The following is a 22,857-nucleotide window of genomic DNA, read 5'->3' as shown; positions in this document are numbered from 1 at the left end:
TTAAAATTGCAAAGATCTATTCATAGTTATAAGGGAACGAGGAAACCAACTGCGTATACACAATGAATCATAGTGTGTAGATTTTTCAAAGCTTTAACATCTTTACCCATCAAAGCTTGCAGTAAAGGAAAGTATAAGAAATGTAAAGAAACCCCAAGAACACAATTTCAAACTATAAACAGTACGTGCCTGCACACCCTACCCAGGAAAAAAAAAAGTAGTTCCCACGCAATCATTCTAGCAAGAATTCTCGTGTACAGCTAGGACTGCCAAGGAGATCAAAAGGCCTGCTACCTAGGGTGTCTTTCAAGATTGTGATCTGACCTTCTTTAAGAAGACTATCTTCATCTAGGGCCTCTATCTTCTTCTTCAATACATTAATCTCTGAATTCAATAGCATATCCTGCTCTTTGTACTGCTTAACTTCCTCCCACATCATATCTCTCTCCTGTGAAACTTTGGCCAATACCCCCCTAATCGTTGTTAATTCCTTCACGGATGCTTGGAGGTCACTTTGTAGCCGATCTACATTCTTGTCCTTCTTCAGCATCTGTTAAAAAAGACAAAAACATTACTTATATTAAAGGACTGCAAAAAACCAAGCAAAAAACCAAGACAAACAAAATAATAAGACAGCTGTAGTTACCGAGAAGCTCTATTTCTTATGAGATATAATTATTAAGGAAAAAACAAGAAAATTCAAATGTTCTAACTGTACACTGGTAACCAAATCTTAAGGCATAACAATAGCTCCCAAGTAATGAAGTTACAAAGAGACATCATACAGCAAATTGGGTACAACACTTCATTATACTTCTTTGCTGATTTCTCCAGACTTAAAATACAAGTAAAAAAATTCAAATTATCACTGGTCTGACAAACTGCTGTGCCAAAAGGTAATATGTTGTTGGCTTTTGGTATCCTATAAAAAGGAAACTTTTTAAATTGTTTTAGTGGCAACTGTTTTCATGCAATATGACAAAAAAATGCAAAGCCGATCACAACATGGACCAAAGAATAAAAGGGAGTGAACAAGTCAGTGAAGTCAAAGATGTCCATCATAACAAAGTTAGTTTTCAATGTACATTAACATTGAATCATGCCATGGCAAAGAAACTAAACTGAAAGAAAAAACAACAAAAAGCAGGCATTTAAAATAACAAGTTTTATATTGTTTTAAAATTAAAGGATAATGATTGACACCAAACTGGTTTTAAGAATGGCAATCAAAACAATCGTGGAAAAATGAGGGCAGAAAGGTCTCATGCCAGTTTCACCATTCATCGAAAATGAAGGAAATTGCTTTATAAGAACTTTCAATCATCACAGGCTGCACAAGGCCAGCACATCACTACACCTCCAAAACAGAGATTTCAGCTTACAGAAGCCCAACTCACCAAAATCATAGGTAAGGCAATCACGCATAGAAAAGAGCTTAGGGAACATTACGAGCTAATCAAATCAACCCAGAATTCAACCCGTCAAGTTGAGGCATCATCTTACAATTAAGTGTTTTTATACATGCATTTCGCACAAGCAATGTTGGCAAAGCACCCTGTGTAAATGAACATATAAAGTGATATGCAACGTAAGATTTTTGCTGCAGAGTTGGTATCTAGGAATACCTGAAGGTCAAGATTTTTCAGCTGATGAGAGACACAAGCAAGGTTATCCAGTGCATTCCCAACTTCACATCGGAGGATATCGTTGCCTCTCACTGCTGCTGCTATTTCAGCTTGCAACTGCTCAACCTCCGACTCTTTGAAGTACAGCTTCTCTCTTAACAGACTTGTAAGTAAAGTTTCAGCTTTAAGCTCGAATCTCAAAGATTCCTGTGAAGATGAAAGAGAACATCAATAATAGCACTAAGGGTTGAAAGCAAGTTTATGAACAGTAAACTTTTTAATACCCAAATTAAAGATCAAACGAAAATATTTGCATCATGACCATCACCCGCAGAAATCAAAAGAAACACATGCTACAAGAACAGATTTAAACAGCAACCTACCTCTGGAGTATGATTAAGTTTCTCAGAGCCATTGACATTACTGCTTGGGAAATGAGATTTTGAAGCACCAGGATTGGACTTCTCCTGAAGTAAAGAAGATATTGTCTGCAAACTCCTTGTTAGGCTTTCAGTTCCACGCTTAAAGCCCTGAACTTTCATACCAGATTCAACAATAAACTGCCCATCTAAACCATTCCCCAAAACTTCCATACCCTGCTTAAATTCTTGAAAGTGGCCCATTTTCCCTTTGATGTATTCCAATAACTTAGCAGAAAGCTGGATGCTCTCATTTAACAAAGACAATCCTTGATTTTGCAGGCAGCAAACACGTGTCCACATTTCCTTATCTAGCTTGAAAGTTAAAGCACCAACCTCTTCACCATTACCCTTTAAGCGCTTCAGTAAGTTTATATTCTCATGTCGAAGGGAATCAATTTCATGCCTATAAGATTCCACCTCCCTCCTGAGAGTCAGTTCAACTCCTGTCAACCTCATTTGCTCCATTTGCATTTGTGTCACATGCTTATCAAACTTGTCAAATGATGTCTTCTTCTCAATATCCTCACTAAATTTTTCCCGCAACCCCCCAATCGTCCTCTCTTGATCACTGCAGGTTCTTAATAATCTTGTTATGGATTTATGCAAATCCTTGCACTCCTTGTTCTTCTCTTCAAAATTCCTTTTAATACAATCTAAATCTTCTTCAGCCACTGCATACTTGTTTTGCAGCTCAGAAAGATTGTGTTTCAGATCTTGATTCTCATCACTCACTTCCTCCACCTTTGAAGTCAAGTGCCTGAGTTGTTGCTCAGAATATGTTATCACACTTTTGTTTTCCGCTTCCCGCTCACTAAAAGAAGATACTTCCCTCTGGAGTGAAACGTTATGCTCTGCAAGCTCCCTAACCCGTTCACGAAGCCTTTGCTCTTCTAGCTGGTATTTCTCAAGCTTTGATGACCAGTCACTTGACCTTCTGTCTAATTCTTTCTCCAGAGCTGTCTGCAATTCACTCTTCTCCTTCTCTATTCTCCGGTTCCTTGCCTCCCATTCTGCCTTTGCTAATCGAAAACCTTCCTTGGCAGAATCCCTGTCAGCAATTCGAGATTTCAGAAGACCTGAAACTTCAATTGCCAAGCTTATCTTATCCTCTATTAAGCTTTGAATAGTTTGCATCAACGGTGGAACATCAAATCCACTATCTTGGAGAAAGCTTTCCTGCTCAAGCTCTTCAGAAAGAAGGGCAATCCTCTCCTCAGCTTCTTTAGATCTTCGTTGTAGTTCAACATCTACCATGTCACCACTACCAACAGAGTTCATATCCCCAAAATCATCTCCAAGGAAGTAATTTTGTTTCTGAAAGCCTGAGAAATCATCACCATTGTAACCGTTAATGGTTTCACAAGGTTCCTCCAATGAGTAGCTTTTTCGGGCAGGAACATCCATGTATGAATTTGTTGATCCACCGTAGACATCTTCAATTGTGATAGGAATGTCACGGTCATAACTCTTAGAACTTGATTTTGGATAAGCACGAGCCTGGGAGAGCCTCTCCATGACATTCCTTGCAAGTTTCTGTGGAGATTCGTGGCCAAATCCCTTATCCACCCAATTTCTTGAAGAAAACTTCTGTCGAGTCCCTCTATGTTCCCGAAATGAGTGAGACCTGGGCTTATCTTTGATGTTATCTGCTGGTGAAGCAGGGGCTGTGTATTGAACTCGTGGAGGAAGTCTTCCACCAGCATTTCCACTTCCAGTAAAATTTCTCTGTGAACAGTTTTTGGGCTTGCTCATTTCCTGCTCCTGTTCTCCATCAATGTAGCGATCCACAATTTTACTTGAGACATTACTAGAAGAAGAATTTCCTGATGAATCATAATGAGATTTGGAATGACCAGATCTCTCTAGTCCAGTAGCTGCCACTTCAAATCGCTTTGTCTTGGCTCGCCTCTCAGGAGTAAGATTGCGCCTACTGTCATAAATCAGAAAAAAGTTTGAATTAATCTCAATAAGCAATTCAAATAAAAAGTGCACAGAAGAGCTATGCAAACAAGCTTGTATTCAAGATCATTAAATGGTGTCAATGAATCCTTGTAACTTGATGTTAATGAGATCAAAAGTCTCACCGAGATGAGTGATCACGTTGCTGATGAGCACCACTGGAACTGCTAGAAGAAGATATAGTTTCATCGTTTGTACAAGAAAAATTCATCTGGCCCATCCCATCATCAAGAAAGGCAGCTGATGACAACGAGCGGCTCCTTCTAAGACCCGAACTGTTGCTTGGGATCTGGCTTTCATATGTTTGCTTTCCAGATTTTGAAAATAGTCCCCTGGGGCTCCAAAAATTACACTGAGCATTATCATTATCTTGATTGTTTGGTTTACCTTCCAATGGTGCCTCCCAATAAACTTGCTTATCTGCTGACAGTGGAGAACTGGTATTGTTGTTTCCATCATTGGAGGAAGAAGATCTGAAAAAGAATAGTTTCTTCATCTGTCTATCTCAAACTAGAACTGCTATTTGTAGCTCATGAAAAATGGTAGTTCACAATCCTGTGCTTTATCAATCTTCAGACAGAAGGGACCTCAATGAACCTGAAATTACATTATGTAAGAAATTAGAAGGGGAAACCTGGATTAAAATCTTACAAAGAAATATCTGAAGAGGAATGCAGCAACTCATACACAAATAATAATCATTGATATTACTCAGTACACACATAATGATCATTGAGATTACTGAAGAGTGTGGACGAGTATAAAAGCAAATAAAAGGACAATGGTCATTAGTCCACAAACTACACAGTACCCACACCTCATGGCACATTCACTAAGCTAGGATTCCAGTCCCCCACCCACACACACAAGCCACCACATCAAGATTAAGATATCTAAAAAAGTGGAAAGAAAGCACACAACAAGGTGGTATAATTATGAATCGTACCGGAAAACCCTAAAAGCATAAATAAACAGGTTTGGTACTCCAAACCATCACGTTAACAGGTACAAAACCCAATTAACAATTTGAGAAACCTGAGATACATATAGCCAAAAAAAACATGACAGTCCTATACCAAAAATACATAACTGAAACTAATTTCAAACCCCAGATCCAAAAGATGGTCAGATTCAATTGCTATAATAAATACTTGAATTAAAACAATAAGTTTAGAGTACTTCTTTGCCCTTCATTCAAAATCAAAATGGCAACCATGAACAAAATAAAAAAATAAAAAACAGAGAACCTATAGCATTCATGAATAAATAACTTTCTCGGATAATTATTCATCAAGATCCAACGGATTTCACATAGCAACACAATAGAGACACCCACACGCACAAGCAGAAAATAAATGAATACTTAGAGAAAAAACATGTCAGTTATTTAATGTGGAAGAAGCAATAAACACGAAAGCAGACATCAAATTCAGCAATATAAATTTGCATTAATTAGTAAAAAAAAAAAAAACAGAGCGCAGAAAAAAAAAACGATTATCAAATGCACGTGTCAGGGCTTGTGATCCAATCCTTAGCACTGAGCTATGCCTTAAAAATACCAGACTGCCCTCACCATTTTCAATTCTCAAAAACCCTAAAAAAAACCTCGTCTCCAATCTAACCACCACCCTTTAAAAAATTACACAAAGCTGACACGAAGAATCTAATATTATGCAAGCCTTTAATAATCGAACAACATCGTGATTAACGAAAAAGAATATTCATTTACAATCCCACAGAAAGTAAAGTACAGAAGAAAAGAACAGATAAGGAGATGACACTGTTTAGAGACTGAGAAACAGATGGCAGAAGAAAGGAAAAATGGTTAAATCACCTATTTAAAGAAAAAGGAAAAAACACTTTTTGGCTGCTGAGAAGCTAATGAAAAAAGGAAAGAAAGGGAAAAATTAAAATTGAAAAATCACACAGTTGCCGGTACTTGAAAATCTAACGAAAAAATCAACACATGCACCTGAACAATTTTCTTGCTCTATCCTTTCCCATTCCTTTGTTTTCTAAGGAACCAAACAGAATCAAGAAACAAGAAAGGAAATTAAAAAGCGAAGAAAGAAAAAGAAAGCTTCACTTACAAAAAAGTTCACTGTTCTCAATTTTCCTCTGCTAACGGTCAAAAACATCTAATGACACTTCGGTCCATTAAAAAGAAACCAAAAGCAAATTAAATGATTGAATTCTATTTTTTGAAATTGTCATCTACGAATTAATTAACTTGCCATTAAGACAGAAACTACAGTGATTAGTGAATAATAAACAGGTTCCTCTGACGGATTTCAAAATTCAAAAGTATTTAAAAAAAAGTCCAATCACGAAACCGAAATTTAAGGGAGGTTCTATATAACGGAATCTTACAGGGCCGCCTGTGTGTGACGGTGTCAAAGGCCGGCTTTGAGGGACTGAGAGAACTGACAGTGACGGGGAGTGTGATTTTTTTAGTGTCAAGTATCAGAATGGAGATAATAGAGGGAGAAAGGGGTTGCTGTTTGGGGCCAGTGAGAAAGTGAAGTGATATTGATTTTGACTCTGAGAGGAACTTGTGAGAAAAAGAGAGGCGCTACCAGGGAAAAGAGAGGCTAAGTGAGGGGAGCGAGACAGAAATTGAGGGAGATACGGAGGGGTAATTCGGTCATAAAATAAAGAAATTTAAAATATTTGTCTGCCGCGGATAGAGCGGAAGAGGAGCGGGGGGGGGGGGGTTGTGGAATTTGGGATCCAGTGGACCATTGGACAGGGTAGTGAAAGTGTGGACCCTTCGTATGCACAATTTGGATTTGTAGAAAGAGGATAGTTTATGCTGTTTTTTTTTTTTTTTAATGATCGTCGCCTATTCTCAAATTTATGTTGATATTAGGTTTTATAATTTTAAATCGGCTGAGAATTTAACTTGGCTTAAAATTTGGATTCTAGATTGATTAAATTAATTTAAATCAACTCTAAATGGGCATTGTTTTGGATAAAAAATACATTAAATTCAACCTAGTTTTTTTATTAGATTAACTCTGAGATAAGTTTAAAAATAAATTCGTTCGTGAATAAACTTCTAATTCATTAACTAAATCATGTTTAATAAATATCAAAGTTTCTCTTTGAATATCTAAATTACAATATCAATATATTTCTTTAAGTTACTTTGTTAATGAACCTAAAATAGCAACCCCATATAGGGAAAATTCTTGTTGTTGGATTTGTATAAAGAGTATGGTTTGTGTTTTTTATATTTATCGTCACGTGTTCTCAGATTTATGTTGGTGCTGGGTTTTATAATTTTTAGACCTGGCTAAAAGTGTAATTTGATTTATAGTTTGGATTTTATATTGACCATTTGAACCTAGATCAATTATAAAATGACATTGTTTTATAGAAAAAAATAAAATTAACCTAGTTTTTGTTTGACTCCATCAACTCTCGGTCAATTTGGAAAATAAACTTAGCTGAGAATGAATTCCTCATCATTGAATCACTTGGTCAATTATTAAATATGCAAGTTTCCTATATTTAAATCAAAATATCCATACTTTTTTAAACCGAAAATAACAACCACACAGAAGGAAAAACCTTCGTTGTTGAAGCCAACATGTGAAGTAGGGTTAGATAAAATGACTTGCATACTAGAGCAAATTGTGTTTTATAAAAATTTAATTTTTTTCATTAAAAATTATTGTTTTACATGTTCTGGATCATTTTAATGCATTGATTTAAAAAATAATTTTTTTAAAAAAAACTATTATTTTGATACATTTTGATATAAAAAGCATTTAAAAAAACAACTGCAACTACACTTTTAAATAAATAAGAGCTTATTGGTTCAGATGTCCTATAAAAATTCAAGTATGGAAAAAAAAAAGAAAGATAATGTTGAAGACTGATTTTTAAAGGGTGTGCCATCTAATTGATTTGGAGTTTTAAGAAAAAAAATTAATTTTTTTTTTTTGCTTTTGAATCATTTTAGTATATTAATATCTAAAATTATTTTTTAAAATAAAAAATATTATTTTAATATATTTAAAAATAAAAAATAATTTTAAAAATAACTCATCATTATTTTACTGTTCCAGACACCCTCTTGGGGATTGGAGAAAGTGCATTGAAAAGTAAAAGTTTAAGCTTGGATCATGGGTTTGTGCATCTTCTTTTATGGCACATCATGAGACGCATCATTAGTCTTTTAACCACTGCAGGTATGATCATCTTCCGTCTCCGTGTCGATGTGTCCACAATGATGATTGGTTTGAAAACTGAATATAACCACCATGAAATAGCGACTAAAAAACATTATTTTATTGACAAATCTTTTTTTTTTAAATTAACAAAACATTATTTTGTCAACCAGCTCGAGAAAATTGTTCAATTGGTTTCGTGACTGTGACAAGTGGATATGATGTCGATGATAATTACTCCACCAGACAGTACGAGACTAAAAATTTACTCATGAGAATTGAATTCCATGCTTTATTAATTAGTCTATAGACAAATAAAAGTAATTTCTATTTAAAAAAATATTAATTTCATTTTTTTCTAAATGATTTTAAAGATTCTTGACGTGAGAACGTAAAACACATTGTAAATTATTTAAAAATTGATTTTTTTTCAAATGAAATACCTATTTAGAAAAATAATTTCAATTTCAACTACATTACTAAGATGGTGTTTGACAATGCTTGTGCGGCTGCGGTTCGTAAAAAAGCAGTAAAATACCCGTTTGGTTAACCACAAACCGCAGTTTAATTTGACGTGGGTCCCATTAGAAACTGAGTTTCAAAAGCAAAAAATGAAAAGCAATTATCTTTTGCTTTTCATGCGTTTCTGCTCTCTCTCATCACCGACGATTTCCAATTGCTTTCCCAACTGTTCTCCCCCGTCCCTCATCAATTTGCAATTAATCTTCCCGACGGTAAAAAAAAAAACCCAAAAATTTCATTGAAAGCAGTGTTGCAGATCGACGCCCACTCTTTCATGCGGTTTCAATTGTTTCACCTCTCTCTCACCACCAAACTTTCCCAAATTTCAGTCAACCTCCAACGGATTACGGTTGCAGACAAACCATCCAATTTGATGAACTAAAAAACCCCAACGGATTACGGTTGCAGATCAATTAAAAACCCAATTTTCCTCCCCAAACTGTTCTCCTCTCTCTTCTCTTGCTACAACCCCGTTTCTATTTGCCCTAACCACCAACACCAGACAAGCTTCTTCCCCTCTGTCCATTCAAACACAACCCGTCACCGATTCGTCCCTCCTTTGTTGCAATTGCAGAAAAAAACCAAGAGATTGGTCCCGGGAAAGGTCCACGAGCGACATACCAGGTACTGTCCGTTCCCTTTGTCAATTTTGTTTATGTTTCTCAAAATCTAATTTCTGTAATGGGTATTTCATTTTGCAGACCACAGCTGCAACACCGCTGCAACACCGTTGGGGATTGAAGCACAGAAACGCAGAGACTGAGGTAAGTTCCTTCCTCATCTCCATCTCCATTTTCGGTTTTTTAGATGAAAAATTTCATTGCTGATGCATGCTCGATTACAAATTTTTTATTTGTAACTCTTTATAAAATGGAGTTCTACCATCATTTGATGGTTCTATCAATTTCAAACTTCCAGTCCGAAGAGTTCTTTTTATTTCATTTTGTATTTATGCATGTTGTAAACTGGGAAAATTCCTTTGGTATGAGAACAGATTCGGTAAAATATTCCTTTGGTCTCAGAAGAGTTCTTTTTTCTTTTATACAGAGGAATTAATGATAGTTTTCAGATGAGGTTTTAGTGTTCGGTTTTTCGCTTTGTCTATGAGATAATTTGCCACCCTTCTTTATCTTCAATGATTTAATCAGCAACGACCCATTCACTGTGTCTGATGGTGAAGATTTGTGCAAGTCTTGCTGCTTTGATTTCTTTCCAGAATCACCCATATTGATCTCTCATGTGTGAGAACTGAAAATATCATTACAGATGTTTGAATTTATTTTTTTTCAATCTTGAGAGGCAAATGACGAATCTTTTCAATTGCTTTTTGCTCAGACTCTTGGGTTCTTATGATTTATATGCTTGAATAGGAAGATCTGATGCTCTCTATCTTTCTGCTTTTATGTCTTCAAGTCTCAGCTTTCATTGGTTTTTTCTAATTACTGTGCTGCCAGCCAATGATGCAAACACTGATTTTCACTGAAAGCAGGTCTATCAATCTGCCTAAACTGTTGTTAATTCATGAACTAGGATGGTCTGAGGCTTGAATGGTTTTAGTTTTTTTTTTGTTAATTCACTGATTTCTAATTACTGTTTGAATGATGCAAACACTGATTTTCACTGAAAGCAGGTCTATCCATCAGTGGTCTGCTTAACTGGCAAAAAAAAATAATTTTATGTGTGTTTGCTTTATATTTAAAGTAACTTTTTAAAGCTGTTTTGAACAGAAATTTTTTGATCACCAAAAGAGCTAGACTGAGGTAAGTTCCTGCCTTATCTCCATCTCCATCTTCTTTTGTTTTAGATGTAAAATTGCATGTTTGTGTACCTGCATGATCAATTACCGTGTGTTCTTCAATTGACAATTATTGTAATGAGTTCCTATTAGCATGTCGTGTAGGACTACTTTTATTTATAATTGTGTAGTCAAAATCAAAATTTTGAGTTTAGTTTTGTGTGTTTGCATGCTACGAAAGAAAGCTGGTTTCTTTGAATGTAGAAATAAATTCTGTTTTGTTTGTTTTTTCCCTTTATTTTTGTCTTCCAAACAGCATGATGGCAATGAAGTGTTGCTTGATCATTCAAATATTATGGCCGAAACTGAGTTTTATGATCAGTTGAAAATTAATGGGTTGCAATTACATTTCATTACAAATTAACATGAACATTCTCATTGAGATACATGCACGGTTAATGTTTGTTGCCAAACACAGCTTTTGTAAATGTTGAACATTGAGTGCTTTATTATTGTTTTAGTCCACATATTAATGTGCCACAATTTAATTGATATCATTTATTGATTTCAAACTTTTGTTAAATATGTTAAAAGATATCATGGAAGGTCTTGAATCTTCTGATAAGGCTGCTTGGACAAAGGAAATGTTGCATATATTTTGTGATATATGCATTAAGGCAATTGATATGGGAATGAGACCTAATACTCATTTCGATAAACCGGGGTGGAAATTTCTTATAACATCATTCCAAGAACAAACTGGGCATGCATTTACTAAAACACAATTGAAAAACAAATGGGATGGATGCAAAAAGGATTGGAGGATATGGAATAAGCTGGTTTCTGAAACTGGTGTTGGCTGGAATAGTGAATTAGGCACAATTGCAGCTAGTGATGAGTGGTGGAAACAAAAAATTCAGGTACATTCCTTGTCATCCTAACAATTTCTTTTATTATTGTCAAATTCCAGCCCTAAAATTTTACTAGTCTTGATCCTTCATTACTTTATTTAATTTATATGCAGGAAATTAGAGGAGCCAAAAAATTCAGACATGTCGGTATTGAGCCGTCTTTAAAGAATAAATTTGACCGGATGTATTCCAACATTGTCGCAACTGGAGCGTTTGCATGGGCTCCTTCATCAGGTGTACCTGCTGGTAGTGGTGTTGATCCTGGTACAAGCAATGCCGACATTGCTGATGATGGTTTGGAAGAGGGCAGCGGTGATTCGGAGGAAGACGTGATTCCAGATTTCCAGACTGACATGGCTCGAATGGTTGGAGGGATAAATATGTCTAGCAGCAGCAATACAAAAAGCGGCGACAAAAGAAAACAACGAGATCAATATGATGTGCGAGGTAGAAAGAAGAAAACCTTTGGAATTGGTGTTCAGTTGCTGACAAGGTGCAATCATCTACTTGAGAGTATGTCGACTAATAGTGATTCGACGTCTGTTAATATGGATCGCGAAGGCTGTAGTATTCCCGAGGTCATGGCTGAGCTGCACTCAATTCCTGGAGTTTCAATTGAAACTGATTTTCATGACTTCGCTACGGATTATCTCAGTCTAAGAAGGAAAAGGGAAATGTGGTCCAGTATGGGCGATAAGCAACAGAAGTTGCGATGGTTGCAGCGAATGTATGAACGAAGTAAACGTGCTTAGCTGACATGGTATGATTTAAGTATCTTAACTGTTAATCAATTAAGTATGTTTAAGTGCTTACGATATTTATATATGTTTTGTTTTATTGTTGCAGAGTAATGGGATGCCGGTTTTTAAAAGAGTAGTTTCCATTTGCTGAAGTTTGTTCGAGGCATTGTATTTGCGGTAATTTATGTACTGTTATATTTATTAAACTACTTTATGGGAGTTAACAGAATTGTATGACAAATTGCTGGTTGTAATGTTGTATTTTATCAACAAATTACAATGTTTAATGGTTAATGTTAATTGGTTGACTTTTTAATTGAATTGGTTGGTAATTAACCTTAACTGTTTTGTTAACTGTATATTTGTATTTGCTGCCGTGAGGTCTGCTAGGAATAATAATACATGCTGCTGTGATTCTTTCCTTAGCTGTACTTTTTTTAATTTGGTTATGTGTGCTGCTGCTGCTGGGCATTTATGTGTGATGAAGGAGGGAACATTTGATGACATTTGCTGCATTGTTTACCCCTTTAGGATTCATTGTCCAAATGGGAGAGGGGGGGATAAAAATGAACCAAGGCAAATAAAAAATGACAGATTGTTTATAATTTACCTGTACTGTTGATCCTTCTTTCTTTGCTGCCATGAGGTTTCATAATATATGATGCTGTGTATCTTTGATTTGCAGTAATTTTTTCAATTGTTTAGCTAGAGATTGACGTGTTGCAGGTGGTTTTTGCCTTGGCTGTAATTGTTTCCATTGGGTAGCTACTGTTAGCTTGTGAGGTCTGAAAAAGCAACACCTTTTGCAGTTACTGTTTGTGTTTTTTTCATTGTTGCCGTGTGGGCTGATGGGAGTAATGTTGTTGCTATTTCTTCCTTTTCTTTGTTGCTGGTTTTCCTACTGGTGCAGTGACTTGTAGCTCTGTTTTTTTTTCTTTAAACATGTCAGGATAGTGTTCAGATATGAGCTGTAAAAGTAACATTATATGCTACTTTTACAGCACATGCATACATGTGAATGTACAGATTTTGAAAGTTGAAACATTGTAAACTTTTACAGCACCTTTTATAGCTACTGTTAGCTTGTGAGGTCTGAAAAAGCAACACCTTTTGCAGTTAATGTTTGTATTTTTTTCATTGTTGCCGTGTGGGCTGATAGGAGTAATGTTGTTGCTTTTTCTTCCTTTTCTTTGTTGCTGGTTTTCCTACTGGTTCAGTGACTTGTAGCTCTGTTTTTTTTCCTTTAAACATGTAAGGATGGTGTACAGATATCACATGCATACATGTGAATGTACTGATTTTGAAAGCTGAAAAATTGTAAACTATACGTAGAGAGGATTGAAATTTTCTATATAAAGAGGAATGTTTACATCATATTTTTTCAATGACATAGCTTTCTTCATAACAAGCTTTCAAACCTTTCAATTGCACCAAATACAACAAGCAAGTCGAATACTTATTTTTTGCTGGCTTTACAGGTATGGAAAAAAACTTATGTCGCACCAACTCTATAACTCTATGAAAGTTTTTTTATTGAATGTTATTTAATTATTTAAAGTTTTTTTATTAATGAACATATAATTTTTTTTCTTGTTTACATGTAATTGAAGTTATGGATGATCCACGATTTAATGACATATTTAATGAAGATTTCGCTGGTAATTATGATGATGTAATGAACCGGATTGTAGACCAAATTAATTATCCTAGTTGTGGAGTTAGTGGTGCTTCGGTTGATGGTGCCGGAGATGATAGTAATGGAAACGACTCCGACGACAGTAATGACGACGACGATGATGATGCCGACGTTGATGGTGATAGTGATGATGACGATGCATTTATTATAAGGAGGCATATTGATAGGAAAAAATTGAATTTATTCACAGCTGACGCTATAAACGCGTATTATATTAATTATATGTATAAAGAACCATGTATGGTTTCCTATAACACAGGGATGCGTTGGTTGACGGAGGTTTTAAGAGGTCATTGGAAACGAAGTGTTAACATGTTCAGGATGGACGCAACAACTTTGTTGAGTTTGTGCACCGACTTGGAAACGCACCACGGCTTAAAACCGTCAAGAAGAATGAGCGTTATTGAAAAGGTGGCAATGTTTCTATTTACAATAGCAGTTGGGGCATCAAATAGACAAGTGCAGGAAAGATTCCAGCATTCAGGTGAAACTATTAGTCGATGTTTTACAGAAGTGCTTAAATCATTACGTTTGTTTGCTGTGGAAGTCATAAAACCAGTAGATCCACAATTTACGAGCACACCAAGAGAAATTGCTATGAATCCAAGATTTATGTCACATTTCAAGGTAAGATTAATTTATATATATATATATATATAAATATAATTAAGTAGTTTAATTAAGTTGTTCAGAGGAGTATGAAATATATTATAAAAGTTTATATGAGTACTATAAATGTTTTTGTGGCATGTAGAATTGTGTCGGTGCAATTGATGGAACACATGTTCGTGCCTGCATACCAGCTGCAAATCAAATTCCATTTATTGGAAGAAAAGGTGTACCAACACAAAATGTAATGGCCGCTTGTAGTTTCGACATGCAATTCATGTTCGTGTGGGCAGGATGGGAAGGCAGTGCACACGATACTCGTATTTTTTTGGAGGCTATTGACAATAGCAATATCAACTTTCCAAAACCTCCAGAAGGTTGTGATTTTGACTAAATTGAAGATTGGGTAATTGAAGGAATATAATTATTTTTTTAAGTTTTGTTTAAAATTACAATGTTATTTTTTTCAGGAAAATACTATTTGGTTGATGCTGGATATCCAAACGAGTATGGATATTTAGGTCCCTACAAAGGCGAGAGGTATCACTTCCAAGAATTTAGACGTCGTGGAGAACCAAGTGGTCGGAAAGAAGTGTTTAATCGTGCACACTCGTCACTACGTAACGTGATCGAACGTTCTTTTGGGGTATGGAAACAGAGGTGGAAAATTTTGCAAAACATGCCTGCTTATCCATACAAAACACAAGTTGAGATTGTAGTTGCATCAATGGCACTACATAATTATATTAGAAGGAGATCGCAAGATGATGCAGTTTTTTCTGAGTATGATCGCAACCCCAATTTGATTCCAGATGACTCTTTGCCTGATACTGTTCAGGCTTCGGCCGTTCAAGGCTCACAGAGGCCTTCACGTATGGATTTTGTACGCGATGGAATTGCAAATAGTTTGATGGAACAATAAAAAAGTACATTAATGTATAACGATTTTTCATTTTGTTATGTAATCATAATTACATAACACCTATGTTTTGGAATTATATATATGTGTCTATATATGTCCTTTTAATTAATTCCAATCAAATATTTAATTCCAATCAAATATAAAACACAAACCATAATAACAAAACACAAGAAATTTTTTTTTTTAACCATAATTTTTACCAAACACAAAATTGCTTTTTTTCCACCACAATTGTTGAACCACAGTTTTGTAACCAAACACCAAAAACTGCTTTTTTTCAAACCACAACTTCAACCACAGTTTTAACCAAACACCATTTTTTTAAAAAATCAACCTCATAAAAAGTACTTTTTATGAAACTATTTTTTACAAACCGCAACCACAAAAGCTACCACAATACCAAACACACTCTAAATATATGCCAAGAAAACCGTTGGAAAAGGAAAGACATCAACACTAACCTAGCCCAGGGTCATTAGCTATTGATGCATGTCTAGTATTCAACCTTTTCCACGTATTTGAATGGAAGCAAATTCATTTTTTAGTCCTCCATACAGATAATAGAGGCTCAGACCCAGGTTGTCTCTGTTTGGACCTATGCAGCTGAGTGGATTAGATCACCTTCTACAGGGAGACTTCAAGGCCTAGAAAATCCGGGCCCTAGAATGAATTGATACACATAAGGCCTGATTTTAACTTAGCGTAAAATCATTGCCAGCGTAGCGAAAAAACACTAAATATAACCTGACCGATATAAATACATCAAATATGATCTGGCATATCTCGAAAATCTCCTCTCTCTGCTCCCTCCTCTTCTCCCCTTCCCTTCGGTTTCTTTTATGGCAGTTTCTCCAAGGGTCAGGGTTTCAGATCCGTCATGGGAAATTCTGGTCCCAGAATACGAACGGGCTCTAGTCGAATTACGCCAGCGAAAAAACAACGCCTTCCACCTTTCTCTTCTAAAGCCAACCAAACGGTATTCATTCATCTCCTTGTTACTTTTTTTTTTTTTTTTTTTTTATGTTTCTGTTGTAATTAAAGACCAGGGTTAGGGTTTTGAAATTTTGATTTCGTGGATTTGTTTTAATATTAGTTGCAATTCAATTTGTATGATTACGGGTCTTTCGCACCCAAACAGCTAGCAGAGAGAAACACCGAAAATTTCTCTCTTCGTGCAATACTTTCAACCCTAATCATACGGTTAGGGTACATGTGATGTCATTGTTTTGTAATTGTCTAATTCGTTATTTTCCTATAAAACAAAAGGCAATGCAACGAGGCTAAGATGATAATTTCGGATGGAAAATTTCATATGTATTATTTTAAAGAACAAATTGATTGGTTATTTGGCAAGGCAATGAGGTATTCTATGCAAAAAGGGTTAATGGTGCATCTAGTGCTTCTGTTCTCTGATTTTTCTTGCTGTGGTCCCTTTAGATAATTGTTTTGCACAGAATGCCTTTTACTGCAGCCATGACTTCTCATGCTCTTTACTTATGATCGTATGGCAAGAAAGAAATCCTAGCCTCACCGTGTTCCTTTTATTGAAATGCGTTGGAAATTAAGAATATGATATGGTCACGATTTCTTTAGTGTTATTGTTTTTCTATGATTTTCATCCTTGTTTTCCTATAAAAAGAAAGGTAATGCACCGAGGCTAAGATGATATTTTTTACGGAAAATTTCATACATATTGTTTTAAGGAACAAATTGATTGGTTATCTGGCAAGGCAATGAGGTGTTCTGTGCAAAAAGAATTGATGGCATATATAGTCCCTCTGTTTTCTGATTTTTCCTGTTCTGGTCCCTTTAAATAATTGTTTTGCACAGAATGCCTTTTACTGCAGCCATGACTTCTCATATTCTTTACTCATGATCATATGGTCAAAAGGGAATCCTAGCCTCACTGTGTTCCTTTTATTGAAATGCGTTGGAAATTAAGAATATGGTCACAATTTCTTTAGTGTTATTGTTTTTTCATGATCTTCATCCTTGTTTTCTTATAAAAAGAAAGGTAATGCACTGAGGCTAAGATGATTTTTTTTACGGAAAGTTTCATACATATTGTTTTAAGGAACAAATTGATTGGTTATTTGGCAAGGCAATGAGGTGTTCTGTGCAAAAAGAATTGATGGCGTATAAAGTCCCTCTGCTTTCTGATTTTTCCTGTTCTGGTCCCTTTAAATAATTGTTTTGCACAGATGCCTTTTACTGCAGCCATGACTTCTCATGTTTTTTACTTATGATCATATGGTCAAAGGGGAATCCTAGCCTCACCGTGTTCCTTTTTTTGAAATGCGTTGGAAATTAAGAATTTGGTCACTGAGGCTAAGATGATTTTTTTTACAGAAAGTTTCATAGATATTGTTTTAAGGAACAAATTGATTGGTTATTTGGCAAGGCAATGAGGTGTTCTGTGCAAAAAGAATTGATGGTGTATAAAGTCCCGCTGTTTTCTGATTTTTCCGGTTCTGGTCCCTTTAAATAATTGTTTTGCACAGAATGCCTTTTACTGCAGCCATGACTTCTCATGTTCTTTACTTATGATCATATGGTCAAAGGGGAATCCTAGCCTCACCGTGTTCCTTTTATTGAAATGCGTTGGAAATTAAGAATATGGTCACTATTTCTTTAGTGTTATTGTTTTTTCATGATCTTCATCCTTGTTTTCCTATAAAAAGAAAGGTAATGCACTGAGGCTAAGATGATTTTTTTTTACGGAAAGTTTCATACATATTGTTTTAAGGAACAAATTGATTGGTTATTTGGCAAGGCAATGAGGTGTTCTGTGCAAAAAGAATTGATGGTGTATAAAGTCCCTCTGTTTTCTGATATTTCCTGTTCTGGTCCCTTTCAATAATTGTTTTGCACAGAATGCCTTTTACTGCAGCCATGACTTCTGTTCTTTACTTATGAACATATGGTCAAAAGGGAATCCTAGCCTCACCGTGTTCCTTTTATTGAAATGCGTTGGAAATTAAGAATATGGTCACAATTTCTTTAGTGTTATTGTTTTTTCATGATCTTCATCCTTGTTTTCCTATAAAAAGAAAGGTAATGCACTGAGGCTAAGATGAATTTTTTTACAGAAAATTTCATACATATTGTTTTAAGGAACAAATTGATTGGTTATTTGGCAAGGCAATGAGGTGTTCTGTGCAAAAAGAATTGATGGTGTATATAGTCCCTCTGTTTTCTGATTTTTCCTGTTCTGGTCCCTTTAGATAATTGTTTTGCACAGAATGCCTTTTATTGCAGCCATGATTTCTCATGTTTTTTACTTATAATCATATGGTCAAAAGGGAATCCTAGCCTCACCGTGTTCCTTTTATTGAAATGTGTTGGAAATTAAGAATATGGTCACAATTTCTTTAGTGTTTTTTTTTTTTTCATGATCTTCATCCTTGTTTTCCTATAAAAAGAAAAGGTAATGCACTGAGGCTATGATGATATTTTTTACGGAAAGTTCATACATATTGTTTTAAGGAACAAATTGATTGGTTATTTGGCAAGGCAATGAGGTGTTCTGTGCAAAAAGAATTGATGGCTTATAAAGTCCCTCTGTTTTCTGATTTTTCCTGTTCTGGTCCCTTTAGATAATTGTTTTGCACAGAATGCCTTTTACTGCAGCCATGACTTCTCATGTTCTTTACTTATGATCATATGGTCAAAAGGGAATCCTAGCCTCACCGTGTTCCTTTTTTTGAAATGCGATGGAAATTAAGAATATGGTCACTATTTCTTTAGTGTTATTGTTTTTTCATGATCTTCATCCTTGTTTTCCTATAAAAAGAAAGGTAATGCACTGAGGCTAAGATGATATTTTTTACAGAAAATTTCATACATACTGTTTTAAGGAACAAAATGATTGGTTATTTGGCAAGGCAATGAGGTGTTATGTGAGGTTTAATGGTGCATCTAGTCCCGTTGTTCTCAGATTTTTCTTGTTCTGGTCCCTTTAGATGATTTTTTTATACAAAATGCTTTTTTTTTGCAGCCACAACCTCTTATGCTCCTTGCTTATGATTGTATGATAAAACACGAATCTTAGCCTCTCTATGTTCCTTTGGTTGAATTGCGCTGGAAATTGAAAATAGGGTCAAGTTTTATTTACTATTATCGTTTGGTCATGATCTTTCTTTCGTTCCCTATAAAACAGAAGGTAATGCAATGAGGCGACAAAGATACTTTTAATGGAAAATTCCATGCATGTGATTATAAGGAACAAATTGAATTGTTATTTGGCCTCAATGAGGTGTTTTGTTCAAAAAGGGTTAATGGTGTATCTAGTCCCTTTGCTCTCTGATTTGTCTTGTTCTGGTCCCTCTAGATAGTTGTTTTGTACATAATTCCTTTATCGCATCCATTACCTCTCCAGTCCCTCCAGTTTTAAGGAACTCCTCAATGTTCCAAAAGGAAAAATCTCTTGGTGAACTAGTTTGAGACAACTGGCTTTGCCACACACCAAATGATGTCGTTAGACTTGGTGCTAGATCCTACATTGATTTCTGAAGTTGGTTCAATAGTTATGGTATACCTTCATGTGAATGAAAGTCATGCTATATAATCTGCTTTTATATTATGAATTGAATTTTGAATTCTTTTTAGTTATTATCCTCAAGGTAAGTTCTAGTTAATTGGGTGATGTGAATTAGCTAATAATTTGGAAGATTTGCCTGCATTTCTTGCTTCTTATATCTGTCAGATGACCTTCTTGATTGGAGAATAAACTACAACAAATATACAAGTTTCAAGAGGAAAATAGATGATCTTGTGCATGATCTCAAAGTATTTGGAATGACCAATTACCTCTAGATAATTGAGTTTACGTTGGGTTTTTTTTATATATATATATATATATAGAAGAGATAATGCAGATAATGCAGGATAACACTACCCAAGAAAGCATATCCAACACTGATACTCTCAATGTGATTGGAAAAATCTGGTTTGAAAATCTTCTCCTACCAGAACTTTTAAGCTGATCAATGAATTTGATCATAAATAAAATAATCCAGCATCAAGTATAGAAATGACGTTATCAGTATATTTTTTCAACACCTAGTGGCTTGTATTTTTACCACTATGACTAAACATCATCTGATACCCGGGGATTTGACTAGGTTCTCATGGAGGTCTCTAACTTAACATGAGACAATTATTAAACACTAGCATGAATACACTTTTCATGGAGTTGGGAAATTTTGAGAGTATAATTGGTAGAACTCTGCTCTCGAAGTTTACTATGGTATTCCACTGATCTTCTGGTATGATTATGGAGCTTGACGCCTCTTTATTTTTTGGATTAGTCCTCATTCTTCTCTGTGTTATTATATCCTTTCTGGCACATCTAGATGCAGTAGTAAAGGGGAACTACTGTTTGGAAAAAGTGTCTATGATCTTCCTATTTATGATCTCATCAATTTGATTTTTTGAGTTTTAAAAATGTATTTCTTAGTCATTTGGAATTGCCGCATGTTTATTGTCATGATGGAAGAATTTGGTTGTTTCCATGATTATAGAATGGTCCAATCCGAGTGATGGTGCAGCTCATTAAAATTTATGCATTGGTTTCTTTATGTTACATTTATTTCATTTGGCAATTCTTACCTGACTGCTGCTGGTACTTTATTTTGAGATTTCCCCCGTCTATTTTATTGATAGAATTCTTGATACTGTATTGTATTCAATGCACTGATCGGTGCTGAAGTCCACGATTAAATTTTTTTTTATGTTCAACTTGTGTTTTTAAATTTTTTTTTGTTTTAAATTATTAATTTTTTAAATATTTTTAGATTATTTTGATGCAACGATATTAATAATGATTTTTAAAAAAAAAAAAAAATTATTTTAATATATTTTTTATTTAAAAATATATTTTAAAAATAACTATAATTATACTTTCAAATACAAATTAAATAAATAGGGATCAAGAATGTCATGGAGAAACTAAAATTGAGCGAACATTTATGGATTACCCTTCGTGAATGCGACAAAGCAAAACTTTTACCTGCCTCTCTTATCTGCGATTTAAATTACCAAGCTCTATTAATTTATCTCTCAATCACGACTCTTTTATAAAGGTTTCTTGTTCGATGAGGATTGATGATTGAAAATACGGTATGTTTCATAACTTTTTAATGATTTATCAGAGGATTAAGGATAATTCAATCGCACCCTTTTAATTTATTGGCCTAAAGTGAGGTGGTTTTCGGGGTGTGAATATTGGGATGATCGGCTTAGCAGCTCTTTTCAAGCCTTTTCTGTGATATAATTTCATTTCTCCCTGCTTCTCTGGGGTTTGATTAGTGAATGAGCATGAACTATATTATGTTAAGTTCTTTCAATAAGATGTTATAATAATTAAAAATAAAAAAATACATAAAAAAGAAACAAAATTAACGTCCAATTAAAAAACAAAATAAAGTACAAATATGTTCAGCAAAATTAAATTAAAACAATAGTAGTATTGACTAATAGCGAATGCTCTTAGAGCATGTTTGAGAGTATAGTTATTGTTTTTTAAAGTATTTTTTATTTTAAAAAAATGTGTTAATATTTTTAAAAATTATTTTTGAGATCAACATATCAAAATGACTTGAAAACATCAAAAACATATTATTTTAAAGCAAAAAAAAAAAATTTAATTTTTTTAAAAATACTTTTCAATAGCAATGCCAAACACCCTCTAAATTGAGTAAAATAGTCAGAATTTCTTGCATTCATGGATAATTATATCCAATTACCAGGGGAGATTGCATATCATCATGTTTTTGTTTATTGATTGTATTTTATGTTGTTTGTGTTCTTCACGGTTTTATTGTGATGGTGTCCCACACGATATATTTTTTAGCATTTCAGATGAGGTTTTAAGAAAATAAAATGATTAAAATAAAAAAAATATGAAAATAATTCATTTGAATTTGAATTAAAACTATATTGACGTGATTCTACGTAATACATCGAACTATTTCGAGGAGAGATCTTGTTTCCGAGTCCTGGGCACTGGGAAAAAACCTCTGCACATAAAAACAATCTTATTCATTTATTATTATTGGAAAATACCAATAACTACAATGCCACGGTGAATTACAACATGCAATATTAAGTTTGCGTGGATACAACAAAGAACTTGCCCAGAAAAAAATATATTATTTTTTTAATTATAGAAAACAATAAATATTTAAATCATGATAACGAGAAAATACAAACTAGTAATATCTATTCTAACTTGTTTGTTTAACCTCTAATTCCCGATTACATGATGTTCAGACCTCGAAATTGATTTTTAATCCAGATATATCAGCTTCTTCACGGACAAAATCAATGGAAACTCAACAAAATCTCAAAAAGCTTACTTGGATTCGGATCCAAACCAAGCACGAGAAAACACAAATCATCTTTCTCCCCTGGTAATTCAAGACTCAGCACCATTTCAAGCGAGCAAGTATTTTTTCTAAGAAAAAAAAACGCATGCCATGTCATCGATCCGCTTCATTACAAACATCGTAATCTTGACCGGCCATTCAAAAACAAATGGC

General features: G+C 34.6%; 2 protein-coding genes, 1 long non-coding RNA gene, 1 other non-coding gene and 1 pseudogene across 7 annotated transcripts; 4 read left to right on the top strand and 1 right to left on the bottom strand.

The window, feature by feature from the left end:
* LOC118059909 (uncharacterized) lies at positions 1 to 6,609 on the bottom strand. 4 transcript variants are annotated; one of them, XM_035072914.2, is made up of 5 exons: positions 6,377 to 6,609; positions 4,132 to 4,603; positions 2,009 to 3,974; positions 1,626 to 1,832; positions 1 to 550 (listed from the first exon to the last, which is right to left on the bottom strand). In XM_035072914.2, the coding sequence occupies exons 2-5, from the start codon at positions 4,500 to 4,502 to the stop codon at positions 233 to 235; spliced, it is 2,862 nt and encodes a 953-aa protein (XP_034928805.1). In that variant the 5' UTR covers positions 4,503 to 4,603; positions 6,377 to 6,609; the 3' UTR covers positions 1 to 232. The 4 variants fall into 4 exon arrangements, with proteins under 4 accessions (XP_034928805.1, XP_034928802.1, XP_034928803.1 ...); XM_035072911.2 differs by having other exon boundaries at positions 2,009 to 3,977; positions 6,377 to 6,607; XM_035072912.2 differs by lacking the exon at positions 6,377 to 6,609 and adding an exon at positions 6,097 to 6,348 and having other exon boundaries at positions 2,009 to 3,977.
* Positions 6,610 to 10,013: 3,404 nt separating this feature from the next.
* LOC118060238 (small nucleolar RNA snoR64a) lies at positions 10,014 to 10,086 on the top strand (annotated as a pseudogene).
* Positions 10,087 to 10,156: 70 nt separating this feature from the next.
* LOC140956059 (small nucleolar RNA snoR20a) lies at positions 10,157 to 10,246 on the top strand. Its single transcript, XR_012171093.1, has one exon. It is a non-coding gene; the product is annotated as a small nucleolar RNA snoR20a (small nucleolar RNA).
* Positions 10,247 to 11,037: 791 nt separating this feature from the next.
* On the top strand, positions 11,038 to 12,101 carry LOC118059782 (uncharacterized). Its single transcript, XM_073411937.1, has 2 exons — positions 11,038 to 11,358; positions 11,463 to 12,101. Exons 1-2 carry the CDS (start codon positions 11,038 to 11,040, stop codon positions 12,099 to 12,101), a joined length of 960 nt encoding a protein of 319 aa, XP_073268038.1.
* A 3,996-nt stretch (positions 12,102 to 16,097) lies between these two features.
* LOC118059908 (uncharacterized) lies at positions 16,098 to 20,624 on the top strand. The gene is made up of 2 exons (XR_004689364.2): positions 16,098 to 16,292; positions 19,314 to 20,624. It is a non-coding gene; the product is annotated as an uncharacterized lncRNA (long non-coding RNA).
* The last annotated feature ends 2,233 nt before the right edge of the window (positions 20,625 to 22,857 follow it).

Source organism: Populus alba, chromosome 10 (assembly GCF_005239225.2).
Source record: "Populus alba chromosome 10, ASM523922v2, whole genome shotgun sequence".
Lineage (NCBI taxonomy): Eukaryota > Viridiplantae > Streptophyta > Magnoliopsida > Malpighiales > Salicaceae > Populus > Populus alba.
This window is presented reverse-complemented; position numbering and strand designations above follow the sequence as displayed.

Excerpts from the sequence above, each read along its gene's own strand:
- LOC118059909 (XM_035072911.2), bottom strand. The coding sequence starts at position 4,502 with ATGAAGAAACTATTCTTTTTCAGATCTTCTTCCTCCAATGATGGAAAC. Across the intron at positions 1,833-2,008 it reads AACTTAATCATACTCCAGAG|GAATCTTTGAGATTCGAGCT; the intron begins GTAGGTTGCTGT and ends TCATCTTCACAG. Across the intron at positions 551-1,625 it reads TGAAAAATCTTGACCTTCAG|ATGCTGAAGAAGGACAAGAA; the intron begins GTATTCCTAGAT and ends CTTTTTTAACAG.
- LOC118059782 (XM_073411937.1), top strand. The coding sequence starts at position 11,038 with ATGGAAGGTCTTGAATCTTCTGATAAGGCTGCTTGGACAAAGGAAATG. Across the intron at positions 11,359-11,462 it reads GGTGGAAACAAAAAATTCAG|GAAATTAGAGGAGCCAAAAA; the intron begins GTACATTCCTTG and ends ATTTATATGCAG.